Below are 13,418 nucleotides of genomic sequence, written 5' to 3' on the forward strand. Positions count from 1 at the left end.
TCTTTCTTTGTTCAGTAGAAACCACTTTACAGCCCTTCAAGGTGACACTTTTACTGTCTTTTATTGTCATTCATAAATTCGGGTCAGCCCCTCTCCTTATGAATTGGGGGGAAAAAAAGTTGTTAGAGAAAAAGATCAGGGCAATGTTGGTGATTGGAAACTATGGCAGTCATCGTGTTTTCCACACAAAATCATATTTCTCAGAGGCCAGGGGTGAGTGCTGTGTGTGTGTGGTTATAACAGGTAGTGGAATGTGTGAGAAAATGGGGTCATTTGGGGGTGCGATTTGGTTGGCATTTGAATAGCGTGAGACGGCGTGTATCATTGCTTCAGCATTCTGGGAGTGAAGATAGGGATGTAGCATAGAAAAGTGCTGCAATCGGTCTCTCTCTGACCCTCCTTTGACATGCTGGGCTCTGTGTCAGACTTTTGTAAACCACTGTTTTAGGATTTCGGCCTCTTGGATGTTGAGACTTAACTGTTTGCTTTGTATCTCTGCATGCTTGGACTCATGCATCTGATGATCTCTCTGACTAAATTCATCTTTTAAGACAGGCTTTTCCAATTGTTTGTTTTCTCAGAAAGGTTCAAGAGATTTGTTAGTGATGTGAATACTTCTGTTTGTACGTAAATTGTTGTTGGTACAATCAACGTCTCCTGTGAACACGTGTCATCTCTGCATGTCTGTCTGCATTCTGAGTAATCAGACGTGGTTTCTTGGCCTTGCTGCAGGAGCAAACCCAGGTCAAGTGATTCTCAAACCAAAGCTACATAGACTCTTCTATTTTTCATGCGTGTCCCCATTTTAAATGTAACCAGATATCAGAGAAGCCAAGACTGCAAGCTGAGCACGTTAATTGAAGTGGAGTTGGTCAGAGAAACCTGCATGGCTGCATGGAATGGGACTTGCGTAGAGCTGCCATCTCATGACAGTGATGCAAATGAACAGTGCTATCCTCAAAATGCTGATCCAAGATAATATGTGCCTCTTTTAATAAAGTTTAAATCCATGTTCATTTTGAAAAAAAAAATTAAATGGAAGAATGTCGAGTTACTTACTGTGTACATTTTCAACTATTATTGTCTCTGTTAAATTACTGATTTGTAATTTTATGTGGTGAAGAGCTAGGCTCTCAGGTCATATTGATAGTACAGTATGAAACATCAAATAGAAAGACTGTTTATTTCTCATATCTCTGAGGCTGTATGCTAGGCTTAATGTAGCCACACCAGAGGTCCTCCATAGTGGGACAGATTGCCTTCTGGAGTTGCTACCAGTTCCACTTGATTGCTGATGCCTGTAGTCTTTATATAGTATAGGATGACTAGAATGACTAGAATGTTCTGAACAATGGGTCCACTGATGCCAGTGGACCGGAGCTTCTTTAAAATCAGGGAATGCATTCCTGTGAATAGTGGGCTCTTAATGGAGTAGTTCCAAAAGATGCTGTTTTAGTTTCCATGAAACTCAGAGATTGTAGCAATGAAACCCAGGAACATCCATGAGCAAAGCCATGGGGGTGTACTTGGATACTGGATATACAGGTGACCCTAAGGGAATCTAGAGGCCCGCATCATATGAAAGGTATCTCATCCTACAGTGCAACAGACAGGTGGCTGTGGCAGCAAATGGTTTTCTGTAAACTCCTGTGAGTGTGCGCACACACACACACACACACACTGGTACTTCTCTAGTTGTGAGGACCCTTCTAGAAGATTCGTTCCTTAGCACCCTAAATCTAATGTTAACCATCAGCACTGCACGCCTAACGTTAACTTAATCCTAATTCTACCCATAATCCTAAACCCAATCCTAACTCTAAAATAAACCCTTGAAATACTGAAAAATCAAATTTATTCTCACAACAATGTTGGGCTGTCAAGGGTCGGCCCTCACAAGTATAGCAATACTTTCACACAAACATACACGCACACACACACGTGCACACGGTTGCTCTCTCTCTCTCTTTCTCGAATGATGAGAGAGAGAGATGAAAGGGGAGATGGAGTGAAAGTGGATTTGTCTGAGAGGAGGAGTGATGGCTGAAGAGAGACTGCAGGAGGTCATGGGTGCAGTTGAATGGTTTTTGGATCAGGCTCAGAATTTGTGTTGGGCCAGAACCAGTCAAACTCCAGAGAGACTGATGGTCCCCTGTATGTTTTGGGGATCAAATGCAGAGACTGAGCATGAACGCACACATGCATGCACACATTGACACGCACACATCAGCGTGAATGAAAGCATTCATTCTCATCTTCTCTCTCCGCCCCCCTCCCTCCTCCCTCTGTTTCGCTCCATCTCCCCCTGTCTTGTCTCTCTGTATCTTTCTCTCTCATGCTCACTTTAAGCTCTCTTCCTCAGTTTATCTCCCTCTCACTCTCCTCCCTCTCTCGGTCTCTCACTTTGTCTCTCTCATTTTCTTTTTCTAACTCCCTCCCTCAGCACACTGTTAACAAGTTTCCATTGGTGCTAATGTAAAATGTGATGGGGAAAGGGGGGGGTATGAGATGATTCCTGTGACACCTCACACATTGCTTGGTTGTTAGACTGTCTCTGCTCAGGAAGGGAAACCACCACAGAGCTTTAACACCTGCTTTCTCTTGCTCTCGCCCCCCCCATCTCTTCATTCCATTCCTTCTCTTTCATGGCCTACTTTTTTCTTTTCTCCCCCACCTTCCCTCTGTCTCCCCTCCTCTTTCCTTCCTCTCTCTGCCCCTTTCACTCTCTCACTTTGTGTGTACACATAAACACACACACACACACACACCCTCCTTCTCTCTCTTTAAATCCAGGCTTTCACCTACCCAAACCAAACCCCCCCAAAAGACCAAAAAAATCTCTTGTAATGTCTCATTAATCTGTCAGGAGCCATCCAAGCCAATGCTGTGGCCGGGTGAGAACACTGATATAGCAGCATGAAGTTGGCTGTTCCTCCCTGCTATGGGAAGTCACTGGGAGGCTTGGTCACCGCTCCCGGTGCTGTGCCAGACTTCCAGAGCCAGCCAGCCATACAAATGCTGGCGGACGAGAGGGGGATCTGACTGGTGCTGCGCCTTTCTCTCCAGTAAAACTCTTGATTTCTTGTGATTTACCGCTCTCTCAAGTTTTGTTCTCTGTGAAATCTCTGGGTAATATCAAGTGTTCTCGTTATCCTGACCTTCCTTTCTTTGTCCATGAATTTACCTGTATATACTCTGTTACCCCGAAAGACCCAAGAGCCATTAAAAAGGCTCCAAAGGAATTTTCTTTGTGTCTGCCTAAATGTTCAACACACACACACACACACACACACACACACACACACACACACACACACACACACACACACAGACACACACACACACACACACACACACAAACAGGAGATTCCCTGGTTGTCATTTAACAACTTGAGATCGAGTCTGGGCAGGCCAGGGGAGGTGTTGTGTTTTTAAAATGTCAATCAGTGGTCCCACTCTGTCGCTCCACAGTGATCAGCTCCCTGTTTGTGTTAGTGCTGGGTCGTCCAGTTCAGCTCTTGCACCCCTTCTCTGTAAGGGTATCCCACATCTTAACCTGGGCGGACCTGTCACTCAGCCCTGCCACCAGAACACTTAGGACACGGAGAAACATATGGAGGAATTCAGAAGGAACGGGTCAAGAGGGAGGGAGAGAGAATGTATAGCATTGACAGAGGAAGTGCATTTGAGTTAAATCCCATGATACTTTGTTGTCTTTCTTTGGGTATTCCATGTATTGTTTAAAAAAATGTGTATTTGTAACATGGTTGCAAAGTTTTCAGATTATGAAAAATAAACCATGCACATGAAAAAGTATGACCTCTGCTAGACTCCACAAGGGCCATCGCCTGTTGGATTCCTCTCTCTTTCTACTGAGCTACGTGGCAGCATTGTCAGGCTGGCTGAGTGTTGTGTTGAGTGTTGTGGTGGTTTTGCCATTATATAAGAGGCCTGCTTGGACTGGCTGATCCCAGGGCAAAGGGGCTATGAATACTGGCTAGATCCAAATCGTCTCCTACAGCTAGTCTGAGATCTAGCGAGTCAGCCAGCCAGTCAGTCATTAAAACAGCCTGTACTCGCTCACACTTTCTTTCCTTTCTCTCTGTTCTTTCTCTCTTGTCGCTCTGCCCCTACTCCCCATCTCTCCATCCTCCCAACCTTGGATTCTCCCTTCTAATCCCAGTTATGATGACTGTGGGATAAGTCGTTCATTCCATTGGATGACCCCCCCACCCCCACCCCTACCCTCCACTCTCCAGGGCCAAGACCTACTGTTTTCACAGTGTCTAGACACACATGGCAGTACTGAGGAAACTAGAGGATGCCGTGGTGTCCTGCTGGACAGTGAGGACGTCGTGGAGAGTGCCTCTCCTCTCTCATCTCATGATCGAATAGACTCAACTGCCTCTGCTCAAGTATCACAGGGTGTTTTGAATTAGCTTTTATGGGAGCTTTTCTATGTGGTGCTTGTGTGCAAGCAGTTTGTTGTTGCTGTGTTTTTGTAAAACCAGCGTGTGCTTGTGTGTGTGTGTGTTTATAAACAATGGAGCAGAGCATGAGACAAAGAGGTGCATGAGTCAGTCTCTCCCCCAGCTGCTGGCCAGAGAAACACTCAGCGCGGGTCATCGTCAGCCAGACCAGAGAACTCTTTAGGAGACTTCCTATGATAGCTAGCTTCTAATTCTCTTTTCGCTGACTCTTAAGAATTTTGCAGTTTCCTGCATGAGCTTTGGTTCAGAAACAGGCTTACTTTGCATGTCTGGGACACATATCCTATTCAGAGTTATGAACAAGGATGTTTACTCGGGCATATCTCACAGTTTAGGTATTAAACTTGGCTTAGTTTTAGGTCTGAAAATGCAACTCATTTGTTTCCAAAAGCAGCCATTTTTACATAATGTCTATTTTTATTTATTGCAAACTTACCAATGCAGATGTTGCTAGCTTGCATAAACAAATGAGATGCTACTGAATATTGCGGATCTAACCGTAATGGATGACCTTTGTCCGGTGTGCTAGGTTGGGTGCGGGTAGAACATGTGGCAGAAATGATGAAGGTACTGATGTTGGGGTTTATGGGAACATCTCCAACACTCCACCACACTATGTTTGGTTAGCTGGAGTGAAGGTTCTTTGTGTAAGGGCTGCTCCTCTCTGACATCACCGAAAGATAATTCAGATGCGGTGGTCAGTGTTTCAACTCTGTGATCCTACCCTACCGCAATCTTCTTTGCAATTTTCTGGAGCTTTATGCATCCCCCCCCCCCCTGTTTTTCTGAATTTCAAAGTAGTTTGCCGTACTGCAGTAAGGCATTAATTCTCTGTAGTGTCTATGTAGGGAGGAAACTGTTTGGAATTTAAATTCTGTTTTCTTTTCAGTTGTCTTTGGAGACGAGGAATAACGTTACAGCCATATTTCAGAGACACATCTCTCAAGTCACAATATCTAATCATTTAGTCATGGCCATAAAAATAGAAAGACGCCACAAGTATTACTAATGCAATAGGGTTGCAAGACGGATGAATTATGGGATAGTTTTAAGAGGTCGGTCACTGTACTTCATTTTCACCGAGTGGTTTTGCTGATAAAAATCTCAGAAAAGACGACAAACTTCGCCAGGGCTTCAGCTCTTCCTCTCATGAAAAGACAGCTCTCTCTCTCTCTCTCTCTCCCTCTTGCTCTCCCTCTCCCTCTTTTGCTCTCCCACTCCCTCTTTCTCTCCCTCCCTCTCTTTCTGTCTCTCTCTCTCTCACACACACACACAACATTGAATAGGCAAGTGCTCTGTGAGCACACACATCTCTGCCAGGGAGTATTTTCAGTGCCAAACATTTGAACCCTCTCCTGTTGGGCTTTCGTCCCTTTCTCTGATCTGTGGATGTGGTTGAATGAGGCTGAATGGGGAGAGGCTTTCCGGTCATGTTTGGCTCAGGTCTCTCTTGATAGAGGTTCTGTCTCTCAGAGCAAAAGGGCACTTCTACAGGACCAGCATATGGAAAAGAAAGGGGGGAAATATCAGAGGTGTGAGCCAAAGGAGCATGCAACTCCTTGACTGATCTTTATTTGAAACTGAGAGTGAGCAATGCAGGGCAAATAACAGTGAGCAGACAGGTTTCCCTGTCTTGTTATGTGTGAACTTGTCAAGAGTGTGACTTGATTATGTATCTAAGCCAGTGTTTCTCAACCCAGTCCTCAAGGACCCCCTATCCTGCAGATTTTCATTGTAATCCTGCATAGGTAGCCCTGCTTGTACTTACTCGACCAATCATCTCATAGCACTTAATTATGCAAGGTGTGCAACATCTGAAAAAATTCATTGCTGATTGGTTGAATAACTACAAACAGGTATCTATTCAGGGTTGCAAAGAAAATATGCAGGATAGGGGGTCCTTGAGGACTGGGTTGAGAAACACGGATCTAAGCTATGAGATATGTGTAGCGTGCATGGATAAGTAGACACGTTGGTCCTTGACTAACGGGACGGACCCTTTAGTCGACTGGTTAACGTTGTCGCTTGAGGAGTGGGAGACACGGGTTTGCGTCCCGGCTGTGGCAACGGTCTCCCAGACTGCCCCCCGAATTCGCTACATTGGTGTCAGAAGTGGGATGGTGAGACCGTGAGGTCATCGGAAGCACGTGCGCCCAGAGGCGTGAGGAAGCTGATATGCTGAAGCACGGGGACGTGCTTCCCGAAGGAGCGGGGTAGTGTAACATGCGTGGATAAGTAGACATGTTGGTCCTTGACTAACGGGTCGGACCCTTCAGTCAACTGGTTAACGTTGTTGCTTGCAGAGTGGGAGACACGGGTTCGCGTCCTGGCTGTGGTGATGGTCTGCCAGACTGCCCCCCAATTTGCTACATAGTACGTAGTATGTTATGTAAAAAGTGTGGGGTTTTTTTTGTTTGTTTTTTTAAAATGATAGGCCATAACAAACTGGAAAAAGAATTGAGGCCTTGAGTTATTAGTCAGTGTTTTTCTTCTTCTTCTGATTACTAACATCTGTCATTTGAAAGGCTAATGTTGTGTTTGGTGAAAATAAGTTGGGTTTATATCTAAAAAAAAAAAGAAGTAAAAAAAAGTCCTTTTTTACATTTAAAATCGAATATGAGAAACATCATGAGAGGAAAGTGTGTGAATACGCTTTCAGATGATCAATGCTGTGATAAGTAGCCCCCCCTCCCTTTGATGAAGGAATTCAAGGTAATGAGGAATTTAACTTGCTACAGTTGAGGGGAAACTTGAACTGTAACCAAGGGAGGGGCTGTTTCAGTGCCTGCCTGCCTTTACAAGACTGCTGTTTAGACAGAGCCCGGTGCGGTTGTGACAGATGGAGATTACAAGGTCAGGGCAAAAGATTGTTTAAGTTTCTGAGTCTTTCGAATGAAAAGTCTCAACAAACCTCCCCTTTGAACTCCATGGACAGCATGAAAAAGGCACTTTATCAGTTTCAAATAACACTGACTTTCATCTCTGTTGTTGAGCCATCTGGGGAGCTAATTACCTGTTTTCTTTCCCCTACGTGATTTCGGGGTGGGCGTGGTAATGGTCATAGGTGAAGGGGTGGCACTGCCTGGTGGGCAGATTACAGGTTTGGTTGGCTACCGCTGCTTCTGGAACATGGAGCTGCGGGCAACACACGTGTTGGCATGAAGTGCGGGCACTTCAGATGTGGTCATGTGAGCATGTGGAAGCATTCTACTATTTAGCCTGTCCAGCCCAGCCCATCTTATGGCTCCTAAGGGGAGAGAAAGCTAGTATCACATGAGAACATCAAAAAGCTGTTTTTTTAACCAAACAAATGGGGGTGTTTTATGTGTTTACACATTAAACACAGGAGAGAGATGCGTGTGTGTGTGTGTGTGTGTGTGTGCCCCCTTCTTCTGGATCACCACCTTGTTGTGGTGGAGAAGTTTGCATGTACCAACGATCCCAATAGCTATGCCCTCTGGAGCTTGACTCTTGGTAGGGTCACCCAAGGTGGGTCGGTCAAGGGGGAGGTTCCAGACAAAGCGCGATCCAACAAAGACTTCAACAGTGGAACTGGCAGATGATGTCTTCAGGTCACAATGCCAGTAAAGGTGGATGAAGGCTGCAACAGTGGGTGGTCCCCAATCATCTTGGTTCTTCATGCCATTGGACTCTGGGCACCCCCTGCCAAGGACCATGTGGTGGCTGCAGGCGCATCAGCCACTCCACGTAAAAAGCTGTCGCGTGCAGGCGTCCTGAAGGACAGTCATACTCAACCCCAAGTGACCACCAATGATGTGTGTGTGTGTGTGTGTGTGTGTGATATGACACCATGTTTCACGACAACATAACCCAGAAATCACACTGTCACAACAAAGGTTTGACATGTTTTATTGTTTATCAAGAATGAATCCTTGACCTCATCTCATCTCATCTCATCTCATCTCATCTCATCTCATCATCAGCTGCTTCTCCAGGGTCGGGTCACAGTGGCAGCAAGCTAAGTAGGGCACTCCAGATGTCACTCTCCCCAGCAACACCCTCCAGCTCCTCCTGGGGGAACCCAAGGCGATTGGACATTTAGTCCCTCCAGCGAGTTCTGGGTCTACCCCAGGGTCTCCTCCCAGTTGGACATAACTGGAAAACCTCCAAAAGAATGCACCCAGGAGGCATCTTAATCAGATGCCTGAACCACCTCAACTGGCTCCTTTCAACATGGAGGAGCAGCAGCTCTACTCTGAGCTCCCTCTGGATATCTGAGCTCCTCACCCTATGGAGGAAACTCATCCTTGACCTATCAGACTAATTCTGTGACTATCAGGGAAAAGCCCCTGCCAGTGTGTGACATCTCTCCCAGCCTCTTAGATACCAGGCCCACCATCTATCCAGACAGGACCATGAGCCGAGGATGGCTTTCCTCCATGGCTGTTTGAGAGTCAAACTGACAAAAGCACTGATTGAGAGAGAACCATAAATTTAGACAGACAAGGCTCTGAGTTGGAGATTGGCAGCTCTGTTTGAGTGGCAGGAACAACTGTGACCTCAAAAGCAATACTCCAGTCAAAAATCAAAAACTGTCAAAGCTGGCATCAATAGTTCCCATGGTTTTCTTCTTCCAGAGTTCAAAGGACCATGTTGTGCTAATCTCTCCTGCCATCAAACTCTCCCCGCCACCCCCATCTCCATCTCTGCCAGAGCCCAACCCTAACTCAACCATCCATGGCCCCAATGAGATTGTCACTCCAATGACTGGTGTTTTCCCTCTGTCCAGCCAAGCCCCTTAATGTGAGAGATTGTAATTGGTAGTTTTGGGCTGGGCTGCATGCATGGTCTCCATTTCATATATGACACTGGCAGCCTTTGAGGGCCCAAGGAGCTATGTGAGTAATTATTCTCAATGAGGCGGAGGTACGCTTTAAGCTCATGCCTCCTTTCACTCACAGGCTCTGATATATAGGCCCACCCCTGACACTGCCATGACCAGGATACCTGGCTACTGAGGGAGGTATTATTTACTTAGCCTGGAATATAGTTGTTTAGGGACCCACACAACTTTTTCAGTCTTTTATTAAACTCAGCTGGCCTGGTGTTGGTATATTTCCATGTGGGTGTTTTGCTCCTCATATACCTTGTGGGAGACAGCTATGCGGTGATGTACAATGGTCCAACTGCTGTCCCAAAATGCTGGGGGACATGCAGTGAAGCACTTTATGATGTCAACTAGTCGCGCTCCAAAAAATAGAAACTCTTTTTTGATTATTTAGGAAAGTAGTAATTCAGAGTTGCTACTGTGTATTTGAGTTCCCTTAAATACAGGCTGCATAAAGCCTAGTCAAGTGACACTGGCAAAATGGGACGCATGCTCTGGTGTCTGCAATAACAAGCAGTGCTCTTGTTTCGCTCAAACTCAGATGATTAAGTCCTGTCAAGATAAATGTAAATCAACATTGTACATTTATGCATGTATGTGGGTGTGTGCATTCATTCATGTGTTTATAGATACCATTCAGTTTACACAATGACATGCCTGCTGTTAATGTTTTGTAGACGGTAAGTAAACTCAAGACCCATGTTTCAGATGTTCTGCCAAAGAGAAAATGACCTTTTTTTTCTCGTTTTTCTCTTTCTTTCTCTGCGTTTTAGCCCAGGTCATTACCCTCAAAGTTCTGTAAGATTATATCGAAACTCGGTATTCAGAAGATAAAAATTGTAAAACTAATAAGATTTGAAAGTTCGCCTGTGGTAAGCAATGATGGTTTGTCTGACGTCAAGACCAGCAGATTTTTCTTACAATAATTACTGTGCCGTGTGTCGTATGCTTTTCTACTTCCCTCTAATGCTGTGCCTTGTGTGATCAGGCACATTTTTACAACCTCAAAACACTTGAAACATAACCAGCTACACAAAAACGGCTAGTTGCTCGAAAGAGCTGTAAATTGTGGCAGCCAGGCCAAATGTCCGTGGAAGCATTCCAAGACACAGAGGTTCTACCGCAGTTTCAGCTTCAGCTCTGTCCCACCAATCAACATGCACAGTAGCTGATTGGTCAAGGCCGAGGTTTCATCAGACTGATAGTCTCTTATGAAGGGAATAAACTAGAGAAAATGTCCACCATGCCTAATTTTTTTTGAAAAATAATAGCGAATATAGCATCTGGTTCAATGATGGAGGCAATGCTTGTAATAGGCACTTTGAAGCCCAAAGCGATGCCTTTAAAAGCAGAGGTAGAGCCAGAGAGTCTGCGTCACAGGATAGCGCTCCTAGTCAGTCAGCCAGACACCCGCTCTCAGATTTCTCTGATGTAATCGTGGCACTCCAGCTCTCTTCTATCTGACGAATGCCTCCGCAGGTCAAAGGTTGCAGAAGTGACACTAAACTCATGTGTTTATGGATATTCTGGTCTGTGGATCACATGTGAGGTAAAAGCCAGACTAAAGGTCAATGCTCATACTGAAGTAGGTAATCAGATGGGATCTTTGTGTGTCTGTGTGTGTTTCCAAGGATGTGTATTTATGACAGTATGTGCATGTCACACACAGGAGTGTGAGCAAATATTGGCCTGTCTCAACACAAACTGACCAATGGGGCTAATCTGTGTAAAGAATCCTTCTGAGATTAAACAGCACAGCAGAACAGTTTTGACTGACTGACAGACTTCAATTGATGGGCCTTTTCCCACATTCTTCGGGATTATTTCAACAGAATGAACTGATGAATATTTCCCCCTTTCTAAAGCTGTTCAAATTCAGTCTTCAGAGCATTGCTCAATGATTGGTTTTCTTTACCTGATTGCCCCTTTTCTATGGTGTGTTGGGGCCTATCCCAGCATACTTTGAGTGGAAATAAGAGAGAAACCCTGGATAGAGACACAATTATGCACACTCATATCTATAGGACATTTTGAGTCTTCAGTTCACCTAACGCGCAAGTCTTTGAACTTTGGGAGGAATATCAGCGCCAATGACCTTTTCCCCATGAGGCATCAGTGCTAGCCACAAAGACATGGTTTCGGACTTGTAGCCTGGCCAGTAAGGGTAAATGTCAAGTGGGCACCGGTGTTGCCATTATTAGCAGTCTCTACACATGCAACATCAGTTTACAGCCATTTGGCTTAGCGGTAATTTTACAAGGCTACAGGCTGTGCAGTAAAGTGGTGACAGCTGTGTGCCAGCAATTTATTCTATGGGTTAAGAGTCCAGATGACATAATGTGTTGTACATCATGTTATGTCTCCAACACTTCACTCAGCACAATGCACAATTCTGTTAAAGACGCATGGCCTAGTAAAAGTCTTTAAAATTAGTGCTTAAAGTTATCACGTAATTATTGCCTAAAATATATGGATGCCTCAAACAAAAACTGAAATTCAGCGCCTTTCCAACTCTATGTTTACCCTGTGTTTGGTAGAAGGGTGAAGTCAAATAGAGGTTTGTGTATTTTTCCAGGGCATGGCCTTCTCCCTGGAGGAGCGCCTGCAGCTAGGGATCCATGGCTTGCTGCCACCCTGCTTCATCAGCCAGGACGTCCAGCTGCTTCGAGTGCTGAAGAACTATGACATGAAGAAAGATGACCTGGACAGGTAGGAGGGACTTGTGCTTTGGTTACACTTGTCATTACAATGCGGCCTCTGCCATCGGAAAATGCTCATCAGACCATATATGGTGTGTCCAGTAAAACGTGATCTCTTGGTTGCAACTGTGTTTGGATTTCCCTATTGCCGTGCAACATCAAATAAATTACCCTCAAAATAGCACTGGGTATGTGAGGGACTATTTTCGTTTTCCTTGTGCATTATGTTATTTGTAATCATGGAATAATGGCTAGGGCCTGCACAAGGCTTTTGTCAGGCTGGCTGAGATAGCAGCATTGGCGTGTGATATACCCATATAGTCCTCCATACATCTACAATGTCTATGGAGAGGAGGATGGGTGGTCAGACATTACAGGATTGCATGCATACAGGAGTATGCAATCCTGTAATGTATCACAGATGAAAACTTTGTGTTTGAAGCTGCAATAGGTAACATGAAATTCCAATAAAAATCCTTCCGCCTCTCTCTCTGCTGCCTTGTATCACTCCGCTAAGCTTCGCCCACCAAAGGACTTCCGCATCGCTCTTCAGCTCCTTACACTTGTGTACAACCAGGAAATGTCAAAGCGAGACTCCTGAAACTTGTATCATAGTTGATAATCTCTCCATGTAAAAAAAAACAAAACATTTTTTTCAGCAAATCTCTTAGTTAAACTAATATGGTTCATATGAAGCAGCTATTTCGAGTTGGTCTTGTTTATTTTTAGGGTTAGGGTTACAACCACAAGCAGCCAGTTGGGCAGGGCGGACAGGAATTGATTGCGTACACGTGCATCTGCACTTGTAGAAAAGCCAATAGGAACGCCTTCCCTCTGAAATGACTCGTGACTAGCTAAAATCTTCCGTCTCGGGCTAGATTTTCTAAAGCCTGGAATCAGAGCCGGCCCAAGACTTTATGGGGCCCTAAGCAGAATTTGATTTGCCCCCCCCCACCTCTCATGCTAAACCCACCTCCCACCACCGAAAATATTATGTCCATGCTTGATCATTACCATACCACTGTCATGACTTACTACTGTGGTGGAAAGTCTTAAATTAAACCAGCAGACAATGCATTTACTGAACAAGTTAACTATTTTAATTGCTTTTGAACTGTTCAAAAGTGCAGAACAGTAACAAAGAAATACATTATTTTCTTACATAAAATGCAAATGCAAAAACAGACAGTATTAAATAAATTAAATAGAAACTTAAATAATGACATACAATGAACAGAGGAACTTCTAACGTGCGCTCTTGGGGGCCCCCGACCGCTTAGTTCGCTTATGCCTTGGGCCGGCTCTGCCTGGAATACAGAGCCAAGAGCGTAAATAACGGTGATGAAGGCTTTATTTAGCTTTCGCCGGTTTTAATGAATC

The 13,418-nt window shown here is 44.8% G+C and overlaps 1 protein-coding gene across 1 annotated transcript in view; it reads left to right on the forward strand.

Moving 5' to 3' along the window:
- me1 (malic enzyme 1, NADP(+)-dependent, cytosolic) overlaps window positions 1-13,418 on the forward strand; it is a 117,213-nt gene that overhangs the window by 31,989 nt on the left and 71,806 nt on the right. Inside the window, exon 2 of the mRNA XM_056286138.1 lies at window positions 11,915-12,048. Coding sequence (XP_056142113.1) covers window positions 11,915-12,048 — 134 coding nt within the window. The remainder of the gene's footprint in view (window positions 1-11,914; window positions 12,049-13,418) is intronic.

Source organism: Lampris incognitus, chromosome 9 (genome assembly GCF_029633865.1).
Source record: "Lampris incognitus isolate fLamInc1 chromosome 9, fLamInc1.hap2, whole genome shotgun sequence".
Lineage (NCBI taxonomy): Eukaryota > Metazoa > Chordata > Actinopteri > Lampriformes > Lampridae > Lampris > Lampris incognitus.